General features: G+C 60.0%; 2 protein-coding genes across 14 annotated transcripts in view; both read right to left on the bottom strand.

Moving 5' to 3' along the window:
* SETD5 (SET domain containing 5) overlaps positions 1 to 1205 on the bottom strand; it is a 68981-nt gene extending 67776 nt beyond the window's left edge. For all 13 annotated transcript variants that reach the window (XR_015701681.1, XR_015701682.1, XR_015701684.1 and 10 more), the window contains exon 1: positions 1021 to 1205. The gene's annotated coding sequence lies outside the window, so the exon portion shown is untranslated. The remainder of the gene's footprint in view (positions 1 to 1020) is intronic.
* Positions 1206 to 6685: 5480 nt separating this feature from the next.
* On the bottom strand, positions 6686 to 16546 carry LOC104016968 (SRSF protein kinase 3). The gene is made up of 6 exons (XM_087744171.1): positions 12295 to 16546; positions 12009 to 12117; positions 11417 to 11504; positions 8927 to 9088; positions 6860 to 7022; positions 6686 to 6738 (listed from the first exon to the last, which is right to left on the bottom strand). The coding sequence occupies exons 1-6, from the start codon at positions 12338 to 12340 to the stop codon at positions 6686 to 6688; spliced, it is 621 nt and encodes a 206-aa protein (XP_087600297.1). The 5' UTR covers positions 12341 to 16546.
* Between the last annotated feature and the right edge of the window lie 20 nt (positions 16547 to 16566).

Below are 16566 nucleotides of genomic sequence, written 5' to 3'. Positions count from 1 at the left end.
AGGGGCGGCACCGGCCCCCTCGCCCTGCACCCTCAACCCTCTGCTCCCATTCCATCAGGGCCAGGGCCCCAGCACCCCCCCCACCCCCCCCCCGCCGCTACACCCGCTTCCACGGGGCCACACGCGGCCTCGCACCTCGCCTCCTTCCCTTCTCCCGCGGACGGCGAGGCGCTGCCCGCCGCCGCTTCCCCGCCCGACCCCGGCGCTGAACTCCGGTCACCGGCACCCAAGGACGAACCGCCGGGGCGACGGTGACCTTGCCGGCTGCCGTGGGAGAGAAAACGGCGGGGAGAGGCGCGGGGCCGGGGCGCGGGGAGGGCGGCGGGGGAAGGCACCCCGCAGCGGCCACGCGTGACGGACGGGGAAATGCGGGAGAATCCGGGCTGCGGCCGCCGGCGGCGGGCGGGCCGGGAGCGGGGGGTTCCGGGGGGGAAGAACGCCGCACGGGCACCATGAGAAAGCAGAAAATGCAGGTCAAACACCGCCTCCCCCCGAGGGGCCGGCGGCTCGGGGCGGGCAGCGGCAGCGGGTGCAGGCAGCGGCGGCCCGGAGGAGGCTGCCCGGAGACGGACAACGACCCCCGAGGACCCCCGGGACAATAAGGGGGGGGCGGAACGGGGAGCGGAGCAGGCCAGCCTACAGCGGGGCTTCCCCGGCGCTCGCCTCCACCGACAAAGCCCCGCCGCCGGGCCCGACCCCGCACCGGCCCGAACCCGGCCGCCGCGGGCAGGCGCGCACCCCCGGGACCGCCATGATGGCCCGCGCCGCCGGGCCGGGCCGGGCCGGGCCAGGCCGGGCCGGGCCTCCCCCGCCGGGTCGTGTCGGGCCGGGCCGGGCCTCCCTGGCCGCTGCCCCACCGCCGCCTCGGGGCCCTGACGCCCAGGCCCCCGAGGCACCACAGGGCGGAGCGCCGGGCCGCGACCCGCGCCGGGAGCCCCCCGCGGCCGCCCGCCCGCCCCAGCATTCCCTCCCGCCAGCCCCGCCACCGGGCACAGCCGGTCCCCGCCCGTCCGCGCCTACCTGGCCGGCCCGTTCCCCGGGCCCCCGCGCGGCACTAGGCCCGGCTCAGCGCCACGGCGTCTCCTGGGCAGCCGGCGGGAGCGAACCCTCGGCGGCGGCCGCGGCGCCAGCCCCTCCCCCCGGCAGCAGTAGCGGCGGCTTCTCCTCAGGCCGGGCGGAAACGGCACTGGGCGCACGGGGATCCCCGGCGCCGGCGCCAGGGGCGCCCCGGGCACGCCCACTCCCGCTCCCCGTTGGCTGCCACGGCGCTACGCCCCGCCCCTCCGGGACGCCCACCGCCGCTAGCGCCCCACCCACCCCCTCTTACTATTGGTGGTCTCACCTCCCCGCCCCGCCCTCGCTCCCGCCTCATTGGGAGCCGCGCGTCCGCCCCGCCGCTCGCCCCACGGTGCCGGCGCTCCATTGGTGCGCGGAGCTGCCAGTCGGCGGGGGGAGGGGGAGGAGGAGGAGGAGGAAGAAGAAGGGGGGGGCTGCGACAGCGGCTGCCGGCTGAGTCGCGCTACGTGCCGAGGGGCGGGGGCGGCGGCGGCGCGCTCCGCGGGGTAACTCCCGCGTCGGGACACGTGGCAGAGCGAAGGGGCGGCGCGGGCGGCCGGGATTCCTGGGCGGTAGCCGCCGCCGCGCATGCGCCGGGGCCTGCCGCTCCGCACGTCCGCGCCGCGGGGCGGGGGGGGGGGGGGGGGGGCCGGCGGGCCGGGGTCCCGTCAGGGGAAGGCCGCCCCGCCACGGAGCTGCTCGGCTTCCCCGGGGGGCCCCCGCTGAGGCGCGCGGGGGGCGGGACCGCCGCCTTCCGCGCCCCCCTGGCAGGCCGGGGGCAGCGGGGAGAGGCGGCAGCGCCGCGCCGGAGGCCGGAGCCCGGCGGGTTCTCCCTCCCCGGAGCCCCCAGACAAAGGGCGTCGGGCGGTGAAGCCGCGGGGCCGGCTGCGTGAGGCGGAGGGGCGGCCTCGCGGCGGGAGGGGCGGCGGGAAGGAGGGGCGCGGGTGCGGGAGGCCGAGCCCCGGGCTGAGGCGGGCGGGGAGGGACGCTGCGGCGCTGGGCGGGTGCCGCGGTGCCGCCTCTGCGCTGAGAGGATGCGGAGCGGCTCCGCGGAGCTACCGGCCGCCCTGCCGGGCCCTCCCCGCCCTTGCCCGCCGCTCACGCAGCCCGACAGACTCGGAGACCGCCGGACGTTAATTACTGCTGCCAATTAACGCTGCGTGCGGACTACGCCAACTAAAGGGACGCTTAAAGAAGGCGGAGGGAGTCCGAGGAGCTGCGGAACGAAGCCGGAGGGGGCGGCGGCGACCACCGGGGTCGCTCGGGAGAGGCCGTACCGGGGGCGGCGGGCGGGAGGGCGAGGAGCCGCCGGCGCCTGTCTGAGGGGCGGCCCGGCCCCGCCGCCATCTTGTGCGCAGCGCCCGCCGCCCCCCCCCCCGCCCCGCCATGGCGGCCCGCCTCCCGGTCGGGCGGGCCCGGAGGGTGTCGGCGGGGTCCGCAGAGCTCCGGGAGGGGAGAGGCGGCTCCGTCCGGGGGGGCGGCGAGGGGCCGGTCACGGGGCGGCGAGCCAGGCGTGCTGCAGGCACTGGGCGGCCGTGGCGCGGCGGTGGGGCGCGTACTGCAGGGCGGGCAGGAGGAAGGCGGCGAAGGGAATAACGCGGTGGTTTGCCCAGCGGTGTCCGTCCGCCAGCAGGCTGTGGAGGCTGCGGGGGCAGAGCCTGGAGATCCGCAGCAGGGCGCCTGGCAAAGACAAGGGCAGCACAGGACCCTCAGTCCCCTCGCACGGCTGCGGGGCCGCCGCTCCGCACCGTCCCGAGGGGCCCCTTCCTTGGCCCCGCGGCCTTCCTTCCCCGCAAGCTTCGCCTGCCCTGACCCTCGCAGGTTTGGCTCTCGGGTGTTTCTCGGAAACCATCTTTCCAAGCTAACGTCCGGTCTCCCCGCTCCTGAGCGCTTTCCGAGATGAGAACGTGCCGAGAGGGACCGAAGCGCTCCCAGAACGGCCCTGCCAGAGCCGTTGCTGCTTGTTCCCCCTGCCTGCCCGCACGAACGCGTCGGGCCCTTTCCCTGCCCGGGCTCACAAGACGCTAATGTTTAATGTGTTTTGTACCTACTAGCTCCGTGGGGCCCAGAAGATTCCTGCGACTGACCGAGAAGCTGGCCTTGTCCCCAGGGGTGCGTGGTGTAAACGGAGCGATTCGGGTCAGGCCAGCTTGGTTCACATGGAGGATGAATATAGAACAAGAATGGCCTTTCAGTACTTAAAGGGGCCTTGTAAGAAAGATGGGGACCGACTTTTTAGCAGGGCCTGTTGCGATAGGACAAGGGGTAATGGTTTTAAACTAAAAGGGGGTAGATTCAGACTAGATATAAGGAAGAAATTTTTTACAATGAGGGTGGTGAAACACTGGAACGTGTTGCCCAGAGAGGTGGTAGATGCCCCATCCTTGGAAACACTCAAGGCCAGGTTGGACGGGGCTCTGAGCAACCTGATCTGGTTGTAGATGTCCCTGCCCATGGCAGGGGGGATGGACTGGATGGCCTTGAAAGGTCCCTTCCATCCCAAAGCATGCTATGAAGAACTAGTTTTGACTCATTTCTTTTGAGCACCGTAGAAGGAATAAGGGTGAGCAAAGGATCCGAACGGGGAGGGAGGTGCGTGTTGAGCTGCAGCGTGGGGCTAGCGCTCGACAGTGAATGAGTTGTGGGTGGGCTGGGGCTGTGCGGCTGGCGAGCGTGAGGGCAGAGAAAGAGGATGATGGGCTAAATTGCAGAAGGATGGCGTCCTGTGATGCCTTGAAGTCAAAGACAAGGATTTCAAGCCTAATGAGTCACAGGGAAAGGAAGTGGGGAGAGTAAAACAGACGAGACGTTACAGTTGGGTCAGAAGACTAATATAGCAGCCACGTTGGAAGGATATGAGCGCCCCATTCCTGACCGTCGTCGTTCTCTGCCAGTGAAGGGGCGAAATCCAGCCAGTTACACACTCGTCAGCCTTCCTGGCGTGTAGCTATTCCCTGTCCGTTTTTCCAACGATTCTCCCCCAATCCAAAGGAGAAGGGAAATGTTTTCCCTGTTGGGTGTTTGCTATGACCATTTTTCAGGATTTTCCGTTCATCCCTGGAACGCTCCTGGATTGCGAAGGTAGGCAGGGCAGGGAGCGTTACTGCTCTTTAGGAACTCTCCGCTTCTGTCCCTGCTTGTAGCCTGCGTTGTGTACGGTAACTTTGGGGGGGTGTCAGTGTGAGCTGAGCAGGAGTGTGTCAGAGATCCACAGTGGTTTTTAGAGTAAACGTCCATACACCAATTCTTACCTGGCCTGCTGAAAAATTTTGTTGACTTGTTCCAGGAGAAAGCAATTTGAGGAGGAATTCTTCCCAGGAGTTCAATGATACGAGCGACGTGATCTAGACAGAGGGAGGGAAAACACACCTAGGTACAAAGATTGCGACGCTTCTGTCAGTGAAATGAATAAAACTGATGGAGTCCTACCATCATCTCTGGAGAAATATTTCCCAGGTTGAGGATCAAATAGACGCTCCCCAGTTGCCATTTCAAATGCCTAAAAATGGAGTCGGATTGTTAATTCACTAATTACCTGGAGGGTTTTTTCCCCCCGTTAACTCTGATAGTACCAATTTCCCTTGCTATCGCACAAAACTGATCCTAAAATATGGAAATCTTCAGACTGCTTTGATCTGTTCCATGGTGAAGCAGCACCTTTAGCTCCATCAGGACGTGCAGGACGTGCCTGATTCAGTCAAGCCTCTGAGTTAACATACACGGAGCATGAATTGCCTAAGAGCTTTAATTAAGAGTGAATTTTAGCCGCAGCATACTTTCGATCCGAAGTGAGTGAGCGCAGACGGCCCCTTGCTGCTTCTCAGCAAGGAAGCCTTGCTCCCCGCGCAGCGGGTGTAGGTGGGTGCCGAGGAGACGCTGCCCCCGGCCTGTCACCGTCACCTCCCGTGCGCGCACAGCGTTGCCCCCAGTCCTACCAGGCAGCCCGTGCTCCAGATATCCGCCGGAGTGCCGTAGTCTAATCCAAGAAGCACTTCCAGGGCACGGTATGGCTGGGTCTGTATCTCCTTGGAAAAAGGCTTGTACTGAAACAGAAACACGGTTAGCGTCCGTAAAGGAGTAACAGCGAGGCTTGTGGTCCCAAGCTTCCCGCGCAGCGAGGAGGACGCGGCGGGGCAGAACCGAGTACGGGTACTAAACCCTGCGCAGGGCACGGCAGGCACGTTCTCGGCCCTGCTGACACCAGGGTGCATTTATCTCCCAACAAATACCTCGCACCCAACACGGTTTTGAATTTCTAATTGTAAAGACTAACTGCAAGCTGAAGAAACATCCAAAGTTGACAGCGTCTCCGGGAGTACAGGGCCCAGCTCTGAGCTGGGAGTGCTGAACAGAACCCCCCCCGCCCCGCCCCGAAATCGGCGTCTCTCCAGCACGCTGAAAGAGCTGTTCAGCTGCGGAAGGCCGGACACGCGGGGTGGGGTGGAAAGAAATACGCGGCGTCCCACATTGTCACGGGATTGAGACTCGGAGCAGACTCACTGTCCAGCACGCGCTGCCTAGATCTGCGATTTTCACTTCTATGCTCATTAAATCCGATTCTTCCAATTGATTGCCAAGATCACCTCCTAGATGGAAAGGACAGGGAGAAATCAGGTCTTTCCAAACCAACGGGTATGCAGCACTTAGCACAAGAGAGGCACGTATGCCTTCCTTTAAAGTTTTTCAGCCTAAAATGTCCTAAAATGCTTTTTATCATCCATAAAATGCCACCTCTTTTGAGGAAACACAAAGGAAGAGCTGGTATCCAGTCAAAATCTAAGAGGACATTTGGGAGGACGGTAGCTTGGAGTGGAGCGGTGTGACCTGTCCTGCTGCAAGGTTCCTCTAGCGCCGAGGATAAATTACTGTGCGCCCAGAGCAGAGCACATCCCATCCCATCCCACCAGCACGAGTCGGACACAAAACATCCGTCGTGCCTCCTTAGCCTTCAGCGATCCCGGCTTCCACGGTCCTCGGGCACAGCCTGCTTGGCAAGCACCCTAAGGGTTACATTTCCATAGGACCCTGGAAAAGGGTAATTTTTGGTTTACTGCTTTACAGTGAGCTATCAGTCTGTGCCTAATATTCTGCCTTTCTGCTCCAAGCAAGGCTCATAGTCACTAATTTCGCATTCCCCGATTGCCCCAGAGTTTGAGAGACGAAACAGCACCGTCGTGGGAGAAATGCTTGTGGGAGAACAGGGTACGAGGGAAATATAAAGGGTCTCATTGCTGGGAGATGAGCTGAGCTCTCAAGAAACTCTCCAGCCCTGAGTCTTATTCAATATTCACCCCATTCTCTGCAAATAAATGATGTCTGAAAAGGCCTTGAAAATTGGCAGTGCATCCAAGTCTCCCATAAACCTCAGAAACAGGGGAAATAAAGAGCAGAAACGTCATACAGCTTTGTGATCAAGTGTGTAAAACTTTCCGTGGCTGAAAACACCAGACACAAGGGAACTACCCTGTACCTAAAGCCATAAGAACGAGCCCCGAGGTCGCGGCGGGGCTGTTAACGGACGCCTGCGATCTGTAGTCGTCCTCCACGCAAACCTACCAGCCAGACCGCCTTTCTGGAGGTGCCTTGAGTAGCTTGTAGCCGCTCAGCCTGATGTTTGTATTAAGCAGAGCTAGGAGAGGCTCAGCAGCAGCCTAAGCTGGCCGTATTGTTTTGTACTGGCCACTGCAGGAGATGTGAAATTTTCCTAAGATATCTGTACCCGCTACCTTTCCGTTTCCATCCTGGCAACAAACACCTAAGTCCCTTTTCTTAAAAAAAAAAAAAACCACCCTGGAGGGCTCACCTGGTCCCTTTAGCCTCAAATCTGTTCTCTGGCCGCAGTCGAGCGTGTCAGGCAGAAGCCTTTGGAGGCTTTTGTCGCGTCCGTAGAGCAAGACGTTCTCCGGTTTGATGTCCGCGTGGATGATGCGGCAGCGCTGGTGCAGGAAGTGCAGCCCCGCCAGCACCTGGGCGAGCGGGCAGTGAAAGTCAGCAACGCGCGGGTCCCCGCCGCCTCCCTGCCCCGGCAGCTCTCAGGGCAGTCGGGCACGGCAGATACGCAAGTTGTGGACGTTCTGGCCTTGAAGAAAGGGGGATCTGATGAGAACGATCTGCAATAAATTGTTTCTGCGGAGCGAGTGCCCTGTACTAAGCTGGAGGGGCAGCCAGCGGAGCAGTGACATTGGTCGGGGTGGCCCTGCGGGAGCAGGCGCGAGGGGTTTCGTCGCGAGAGGCGGCCGGAGGAGCGGGTGCCGGAGCCCTGCGCGCCGAGCGAGCGGGGGCCCGGGGAGCCCGGCGGGGAAGGGGCTGTTTGGGGGCAGTGGGGGTGACAGGCAGCAGAAGGCAGCATGAAAATACACAGGTATCAGCATGGATGGGCAAGCCCGGAGAGGTGGAAAGAGGCTAGGGCTACGACGAGGCATTATGATCACAAAGCTGAACTTTCTCCCTAAAAAACACTCCTGTTCGTGCGTCTGTTACGTCCTCGGGCCACCATGCCTTCCTGCCAGTGATCATGCGAGTGGAAGTTGGGGCCGGTTCTAGAGTGAGATGGCACGGGAGGGCGTCCCGTCGTACACGGAAAGACCTTGTACGCAGCATAACCCGGACAGGAGGAGGCAGAGACGACGAGCGAGTGCACGTAGAGAGGACTTAAGGGTAGTGCAGGAGAGCCATGTAGGGAAAGGATGGCTTACGGCGGAGCAGGGAGAGCTGGCCTGTCACGGGGGAGAGAGAAACAACACCTACCAGAGAGAAGTAGGCGCTATCAGAAATCAATAACAGCGAAAACGCTGCCGGGAGATTTATATATTTTTTTTTAAACGCTCTGGTCAGACATAAAGGCCTGGCAAATATTCTCTGTATTATCAAATTCTATTCTGGGCTGAACACCAGCCCCGGGGAAATACCAACCTTAAATGGTAACTGTGAAACACAGGGAAAGATTTAAATAGCTAAACTGGAATGAATCAGAAGTAAATACTGCCCCAGCGCTGAGCTGAAGGGGAAAGAGGATTCCGAGATTTTACAATTTGGGAATGGATCAAGCAAAAGGCTTGGGTGTGAAATGGGGCACATAGCTTAATGCCACTGCTTTTTTGTGCAACTTATTCGGGTGTTAGTGGAGCTTCTTTAGAGGCAGAAGAGGCTACTCCAGAAAGCAGGATGAAGGAGGAAATGGTTTTCCTGCTTAGTGTCCCTAGAAGGGCACAGGAATCAGGCTGGCAGATCTTCGTCTTGGCAAGCGTGCAGACTTCTGATAAATCTCAGCATGAGAGGCAAAATGTCATTTTAACTGTTCTGAGGCCTCTCTCAGGTTTCCCATTCCTTAGCTATTCCCGGCCGATGCATAAGAAACTCGGTTTTCACAATCTGATCAGCACGCCACATCCTTAGAGGGGACGAAGGAAGAGTTGCCTCTGAGCAGAAAGAGTTACTGTTTTCCTTAAAACACGCACGCCTTGGGCACTCACTCGGTGTTGTCCCTTTCTTTGCAGACCCAGTCATGGAGTTCATGGCAGATGACCCCAGGATGAAGACTACAGCACGTCCCCCAGCCAACAGCCCCTGGGTGCCCTCACCCCGTTCCAGCTAAGTTCTCACCTGCTGTAAAGCCTTTTTCACAAAAGGCAAAGGCAGTCCCTGGGGTGCGTAGTTACCCATCAGGCATCGCAGGGAAGGGCCCAGTGCCTCAAATACCAGGCACGCATGTGGGAAAGAGTCAGGGATTCACTAACAGAGAGAAAATGCTACCACCAGGCTTTTGCCCTTCACCAGAGCAGCCAAATATCTCCTTATCCAGCCTCTCCCCTCCAGCCACCTCCACGTGCCCCGGTCCAGCGACTGCCCTGCTCATCCTCCTCGGTTTTACACCATCCTGCGACTCTCCGAGGCAAGCCCGGGCTTTGCGGACCCAGAGCTGCAGCACTCTCAGCAGAAGGATATGGAAGCCGTTCTCTCCAATCATTCTGAAGTCGTCTAACAAACAGACGATGTTTTCTCCTGCCCGGTCCTTCTTCTTCATACTGCTCACCTGAGGGGGAGGATTCCGAGAAAGCTGCAATTAGAGACAGATAGATGCACAAGGACATCTTGTACCCGTTTTATTCCGTTCTACAGACTTTCTCTTCCAGGAGTTGGCAGTCCATGACAAATCCCATGAAAACAGCATCAGCAAAACCAGGCTCCAAACACACAAGCAGAGTCTGTTACCAAGGAAAGAGTTTCTGTGTGTTGTTTAGCTCTTGACCAGGTGGGACCATCACCCTCACCGTGTCCGAATAACACAAACCGATCCTGCTCATAGCGTCTAGCGCACTTCCCGCTGCTTACTCTATCCCACGCAGGCCCAGAAAGCGCCCCTGCTTGTGCTGGAAGGGGATTCCCCCCAGACCACAGCTCCCTGCTCCCAGAAGCAATGGCTGTCCCTTTCCTTTACCCTTCTGCAGCCTCTGCTCCTTGTCCTCAGAGCGGGGATGGCCCTGTCCCTCCCCGGCTGAGAGCTACAGGTTGGGACATCGCCTTTTAAAACCCACACCTTCCCTTCAGCAGTTTCTCGCAAGGGGTTGCAGAGAGACAGAGACCTTGCGGTTGTCTTCAGCCACTCAAAGGCTCTTTCTCCTATCGGGGTAGAGAGCAGCTTCCATGTCTGGAGGAACCCAGTGAAGCAGGCTGCTTTGGGCTGAAAAAGGGTTGGCTACGGGCAAGTACTGCAGAGATCTATAGGAGACGGAGTGGTGGCAGAGGGGCTGAACACCGATCTTTCGTACAAGAACCAGGGGTCATCAAACCTAGCGCTTGGGAGGTTCAGAAACAAAGCAGAGGAGCTGGGTCTTCATGCAGGACGTGGGTAATCGGTGGCAGTTCTTGTCACAGGGGGCTGCGGATGCTGAAGCCCGCAGATCTCTTGAAGGTAAAGGCGTTGAGAATTACTGCCCCAACAGACCTCGCCCTTGGCCCAAGAAACGTCCAGCTGGAAACTGCTGTAGGCCAGGGGAGCATTCAGTGGGAGCAGCACCCTGCGGTTAGCTTGTCCCTACACCCATCTGGATATCTGCTGCTGGCCCAGGGTGCTGGGCTGGGTGAACCCCCGGTCTGCCCGAGCATGGGTGCTACGGTACCCCCAGCTCTCGCACCAGCCCCGCACACCCGCGTGGCGAGGTGTATCAGGAGCTTGCTCCCACAGAGCCCGGATCCCGGCACAGCAATTCATACTTTTCTTTCTCTTCACAGCCGTAACTGTCGGGGTTTTGGCTTGGCGTGTTGTGCAGCTGCCGGATGCGCCTGCAGCAGCGCCGGGAGGTTTGTGCTGGCATGGCAGAGGCGAGCAGCCGTGGAAGCAGGGGGGACCAGATCGCCTCTCCTGGCAGCTCCGCAGGCACCGACCACCTTCTGCTGGTGGGAACAGCCCTGGGAACCAGCTGTCCTCTGCTGAATGGAAGGCGGGGCTTTCAGAGAGAATTAGTAATAAATTAAGAGTAAGGCTTGGTCTCTAGGCAGGATTGTGCTGATGTGTAGAAAAGCAGCGCTCTGATTTCATTCCATTAGTGCCACTCGGTACTTTCTCTTGCACCACGAAGTCTGGCTCCTGTCCCTTTGCACAGGGCCTACAGATTTACAGGCGCAAACTAAACCTTTCTCAAACCTGTTGGAGAAAGGCCTCGGAGTAATTTGAAATGCAAAATTTCATGGCTTTTACTCATCTAAAGCTGATGTAACTTTGTATTTAGGCAAACTCCAAGAACTGTAACCACGAGCTTTCTAGAACTAGCAGGTCAAGCCACCTTCAAAGGCAACTAGCTCAGACCCAGATACAGGCACCTCATTACCACAGCCATTAGCAAAGGCAGGAGGAAGCTTTCTGACTTCAGAGGTTTATTATATTTTTGCTACACCCTGCTTTTTTTTTTTTTTTTCAGATATTTCCTTTTACTTCAGTATCAGCGTTGTGATAGAGCAATGCCCTCTGAGCTGGGGATGACACAAATACAGTGGACACGCTCCCATCTCCTGCTTAAGAACATTACCACTTTTTTCTGTTGGTTATCTGCCTTATCTTTCTGCAGGTTCTCCAATTTACTGGATTTTGGTCTCGGCTGAAAGAAATGGGCTGACAGGGCAAGTGGGACACAGCCAGCACGTCCCAGTAGGACAGGAGGAAGGAGAAGGTGCCCGTTTCAGAGGCCAGTGCTGAGCAAAGGCGATTTCCATGAATTATCTAACTTGGTTTTTTGTTTTCTGTTCCCCGCCTAGCTCCTCAGCCTGAGACCTGGAGGGAGGAGGGATGATGAGGCTGGTACTCAGACCTGAACTCGGCGGCCATCCCTGCGGAGCAAAGCACAGAGCCCCAGAATATACCTACGCAGCGGAGGAGAGCGACCTCGTCCTGGGCAGCCTCAGCAAAACCTTCCCTGCTTTTCAGGACCTTCACGGCTACGTGTTTCTTCCTCCTGGGAAATGAATCGCAGCTGCCAGCCAATGCATGCCAGTGTGGCCCCAACCAGCAGCACCTCCTCTTCTCCCAGCCACCCAGCCCTGGGCTCCGCGGGCGGCGGCTGCCCTCCTGCAGCCAGCCTTGCCCTTGATCTGCAGCACGCCAGGCCTGTGGGCATCCCTCCTGGCGATGCGGCCGGCATCTGGCAGCACAGCTGCCCCGGGGACCAGAAAGGGGCTGGAGAGAAAAAGGCAGAGCACGGACACTGCAGGGGCTAAATGAGAAGAGCAAACGCAGAGCAAGGGCCGATCCCACCTCATTTATGTTCTTTCGTTTCCAGGGACCAGATCTGCTCATTGCACCCCACCAACCTCGCTGCCAGGTTTGCCCCGTGCCCCAGGGATGCCGCTGTGCTCCCAGGCCAGCACTGCTGCTCCTGCGCGAGGGGCAGAAACCCCTGGTCCCGCCCAGGAGATCAGCCACCCCTTCCCACCTCCCCGAAAGGCGGTCAGCCCCTCACCTCGTGTCCTGGCACAGCCAGACGGTGGCAAAAGCGCCGCAGCCCAGCTTGCGCAGAGCCTGGTATCGCGTGTTGAACACCTCTCCTTCCCTCACGGGGTGGTGGCCTCCTGCGGGGACCATCACCAAGAGACGTTACTGACATCTCTAAGTGCTCTTAGGCTGAAGGAGCAGCCGAGGACAGCTGTCCTCCCGGAGGAACGGCCAGACACGTCCCGGCGGCTTCCTCTGGCCTGGGAAGAGCCTGGCACGATCTTGGCTCCGGAGCCACGCGCCCGAGGACTGACCTGTGCGCTGGGCTGCCGGCACCTCCTCCTGCACCCGCTCCTCCATGGCCCAGCGGCGCAGCAGATCCTGGCACCAGGGGACGGAGGCGGCGGGGAGCCGGGCTGTGGGGCACGGGCGGTGCGACCTTCAGCACTTTACTCCTTTAAAGAGAGTCGGAGAGCTGCAGGGCAGCCGTGCTTCTGCTGCGTGCTGCGCACATCGACTCCCCCTTCTACCCCTGCTGCCCCCTCGCCCCCTTCCTCCCCACCCGCTTCATCGGCCCCTGGAGCCGGGCTGGTACCAACGCTTTTGGCACCTCAAAGAGGCAGGGATTATTTTAAGAGCTCAGAAGAGGAAAGCTGGCAGGCTGGGGCCGGGCAGGGATCCTGGCGGTGCACGGCCAGGCCAGGGCCAGGGCCAGGTGGGAGTCTCAGGTTTCCCTCTGCCCAGTGTGGATTTTCAGGGGCTTAGCGGGGACTGCGGGATCCCCTCCCGCAGCCGGGGAAAGCACCCGCTTCCCCATCCCCGTCCCGGCTGAGGAGGGGACACGTCTGGGCTTTCGCTGGCAGGAGAAGCTTCACGCTCCAGCTGGGTGCGAAGCAGAACCTGCATTTCAGACGCTGCAGCGCTGCGCATCTGTCCGCAGCCCAGGCCGGAGCAGGGGTTTATCACTGACCGTCCCGTGACGCCCTAGCCAGAGGCTGTGACGGAGGGGGAGGCTGTTCCTGGGGTTTGTTACTATGACAGCCCAAGGTACAAACACCCAGACAGCGCAGACAGACCGATGCAACTGCTGTCCCCCCGCCCCGCAGCACTGCTGGAGAATTGGCTTCAGCACCGGTCACCTGAAATAGCAGCCCAGAGCCCGTGTTGCTAATGGAAATATAGATGTAAGCTGCCGTAGCTGGGGTACTCCCAACCCAGCCTTTCATAATTTGGAAGTGTCACTTGCTGTATGGCCAAAGCTTCAGGGTAACGCACGTTGCCAGAGCTCGTGACAGGTGATAATAATCCCAGTAGACCATTAGCACGGGTAAAAATATTGACCTTTAAATCCTTCAAATCAGGTCGCTAAAGCTACGAGCTCGTCCGCACCGGAGGATTTTCAGAAATAGTTACAGTGGGCTGGCGGCAGTGGTGGCAGCAGGAGTTGTTCTGGGACAGTAACATCCTCTCGGTGCTGAGACAGAGGCGTGACTTCGTCAGAGGACGAAGGTTTCTTTCCCCATGCTGATGCCCCTCTCCCGGCACGGCAGCCAGGGCTGCAGCCAGCCCTTGGGCACCCAGCAAACTCCCGGAGCGTTTCTGACGAAGGGTCAGACTGGGCTCGAGACTCCGATCCTGAGGGACAACCCAAACTGCCAGAGCTGACGCTGCTCCCTTCGCCCAAGCCCCTACGCTGTGTGAAAGGAGCTCACAATCCCTCCTCCTCGTATTTTTACACCCCTAACCATGCACGTACGCTGTTCAGAATCAGTCTCTCTTAGGCGTAAACCTGCGGGATGCTGCATGTCCATGTGGGCGCTCTTTTACGCAAATACTTACTAACGCCTGAGCTGCGAAACAGAGGTGAACTCAAAATTTTCCTTATTTGTGCAGAGCCTGAGCGTGTCGGTAACCTTGCACCTCCTGCACCGCCAGAGTCTCCCCAAGCCCTCCCCGCTCGCATCGTCCGGGCAGCAGGAGCTGATCTGAGCGCTGGGCGATGGCCTTAAAGATCCTACGGCATCCCGCCAAAGGAAAACTCAAGAGCGCGCGGAGATGGGAGTTCAACAGCCCCTTCCCCAGGCGGATTGTTACGGTAACAGGAGGCTCCGGTGGGAAAGCAGGACCCGAAGGTGGACCTGGGAGCGTAAAACGCGTCCTAGCGCTTGGGCTGACGGAGCTTTTGGGCGGCTCGCCGGGCCCTGGTGTCCCTCCCGCCGCAGAGGCGAGGCAAGTCCCTCCTTAGGTGTGCGAGCCTTTACCTCCGTCCACCCTCGTTACATGGATGCGCTGGCAAAGGATGAGGAGCGTTGCTGTGCCGCTTGGTATAGGAGAATGAAACGTATTTTTCTAAGCTTTGTGATAAAGGACGATCAATGCTTTAAAGTCCTTCATTGCTCAACATCTTTACCTTAAAAACAACTGTTATTTTGCTTTTGTCGTTCAAAGCTGCGTTGTGCGGAGCCTACTGGCTTGCCGCAGGCCTGCAACAGCCCAGACGACTTCACCCAAAACCACGCCGGTCCTGCCGGGTCTGCGAGAGCCACGGGCAGGGAGCGGTGCTTCGCCTCCAGCCTGGACAACACCCGACCTGCGTGGAGGGGCGTACGGAGCCGCCCACCGCCGGTTATGCCGTACAACGCCTGGACCTCCGGCGTGGCAGAGCTCACCGGTGATAGCGGCCTTCACCTTCCGCACAAGCGCAGACCTGCCAAGCCCTTGCTGAAGGCAGCATCCCTGCAAGTCGCAACACGCAGCGGGAAAGCAGCCCCGTCGGCACGCAGGGCTGCGAGCCCCAGGGGCCCTGCGCGGACTTACCGTGCAGCAGCTCGCAGGCAGGGCACGCCGCTCCGTTTGTCATCTGGCTCGTTCTGGAGCTCCCCAAAGTGAGATACCAGCTGGCCCTGCTCTCCTTTTAGTCTGCGCTGCCCGGGAGGGCTGTCCTTGAGCAGAGCAAACTTCTGCATCGCCGGATGGCCGCGGTGAGGAGCGGGGCAGGGTATCGGATCACAGCACCGCTTCTGGGAACAACCTTGGCTTTGGGATAGCAGGAGACCTAGGACAGCTGCGGAGGATTCACTTTACTGCTGGCCTCTCCCTGCCTCCCCCCAGCTTCCCTGGCAGCAGGTCTGTCAGCCCGCTACAGCTCCACAGTCTCCACAGCAACTATTTATAGCGGGAAATTCACAGCTCTACCAAGATGGAAACAGAGAAATCCTTCCCTTCTGCTCCACTGTCCCCAGACCCAGAAACTGGGGGGCTGCCTGGCACTTCCCGCTGCTCCCGGCAGCAGGGCTTTTGGCCCAGCTTCGCTGCTATGGCACCGTCTCCTGTCCCTGCCTGGCACAACGGTCCCTGGCCTGTGCCTGGCAGAGAGGACAGGCTCCCCAAGCCCACCCCAAGGCACCTCAGCCTCCCCCAGCAGCGCCCGCAGGCAGCCAAACGCGATCGTGGCGCGCCGCTGGTGACCGCAGAGCCCACGCTTCCCCGGCTCCCTTTTTGTGGAGCGTGACCACGACAGCAGCATCCTCCCTGCAGCCCCACCGCGGTGGGACCCGAGCATCCCAGCACCCACGCGACACTGAGGAGCAAATGGCCACACACAGTACAAAAAAAGAAAAAAAAAAAAAATCATATTTTTTGCCCGCTGCAGCCTTGCACCAGAGCTGGGCACGCCCCGGCCTCCCCCTCGCTGGGGCCCTGGGGTTGCACAGCTCAGGTTTCCTCCCTGAGAGCGCAGAGACCAAGCCCCAGCCCCGAAGCAAAGGGTTAAGGCTCCCTGGCAGTAGCTCTGCTGCCGATCCAGGCTGCCAAACCCAGGTCGGGGCCTCCCAGAGCCCTTCTCCCCTTGCCTGTGCCCCTCTCCTCTCACCTGCCTTCCCCGCACCAAAAATAACAGGGTGGGTGCTGCCGAGTGCGGGGCAGCGCCCGGGGACAAGCAGTCTGTAACCCCTAAAAGGCCAGCAAGAACACACTCACGTAGGGAAAGGAGGGACCGAAGCAGTGGCACGACATAGATAAGGCGGGGAGAAGCAGGCTGCATCCAGAACTCTGTGAGTAAAGGAAGGGGAGGCAGAGGGAAAGACAGGAGAGATGGGCCAGGAGCCAGCTTTATGTCTGGGAAGAACCGTGCAATTAGTTTAAGAATTTAGTTGTTTTGCTAATTTAGGAAGGCTGGTTGCTGCCTCACGCTGGGGGACAACAGCGAGCAACGTCAAAACCGTACCTTAGGGAACCCCCTCCTCGCTCACCCACCGTGGAAAAGCGCAACCAGAGCTGTAGCGACCGGTGGCTCCTGCGGCGGGAGGTGCGAAAGGAGCCGCGCTCCGTCCTCCTGCGGCAGGGACGGCAGAAGTGCCGCCGCGTAGGAGCGGCAGGGGAAGGCGGCACAAGGTTACCTCCAAGCAATTCTGGCACAAGGTTACCTCCAAGCAATTCTGGCGGTAGCTCCTGGGCTACGGCGGAAAGCCCCATGCCCCTGGCACGGCTCCCCCGGCCTGGTGCTCGGGGGGACGCGATTTCCACTTGGGAGGAGAAAAAAAAAAAAGAGGCGAATAGATTCTGGGCAATTGCATCATCGCGCAAGA

Source organism: Nipponia nippon, unplaced genomic scaffold, assembly GCF_047370975.1.
Source record: "Nipponia nippon isolate SJK-2023a ecotype South Korea unplaced genomic scaffold, ASM4737097v1 scaffold_9, whole genome shotgun sequence".
In the NCBI taxonomy this organism is placed as follows: domain Eukaryota; kingdom Metazoa; phylum Chordata; class Aves; order Pelecaniformes; family Threskiornithidae; genus Nipponia; species Nipponia nippon.
Note: the sequence above shows the minus strand (reverse complement) of the source record. Positions and strands in the feature narration are given on the sequence as shown.

Bases quoted from the DNA above. Each gene is read 5' to 3' on its own strand.
- LOC104016968 (XM_087744171.1), bottom strand. From the start codon at position 12,340: ATGGAGGAGCGGGTGCAGGAGGAGGTGCCGGCAGCCCAGCGCACAG. The intron at 9,089-11,416 runs GTAGGTATATTC...CCTCCCCCTCAG, and splicing joins AGGTCGCTCTCCTCCGCTGC to GTGAGCAGTATGAAGAAGAA. The intron at 6,739-6,859 runs GTGAGCCCTCCA...CATCTCCTGCAG, and splicing joins TTTGAGGCTAAAGGGACCAG to TGGCCAGTACAAAACAATAC.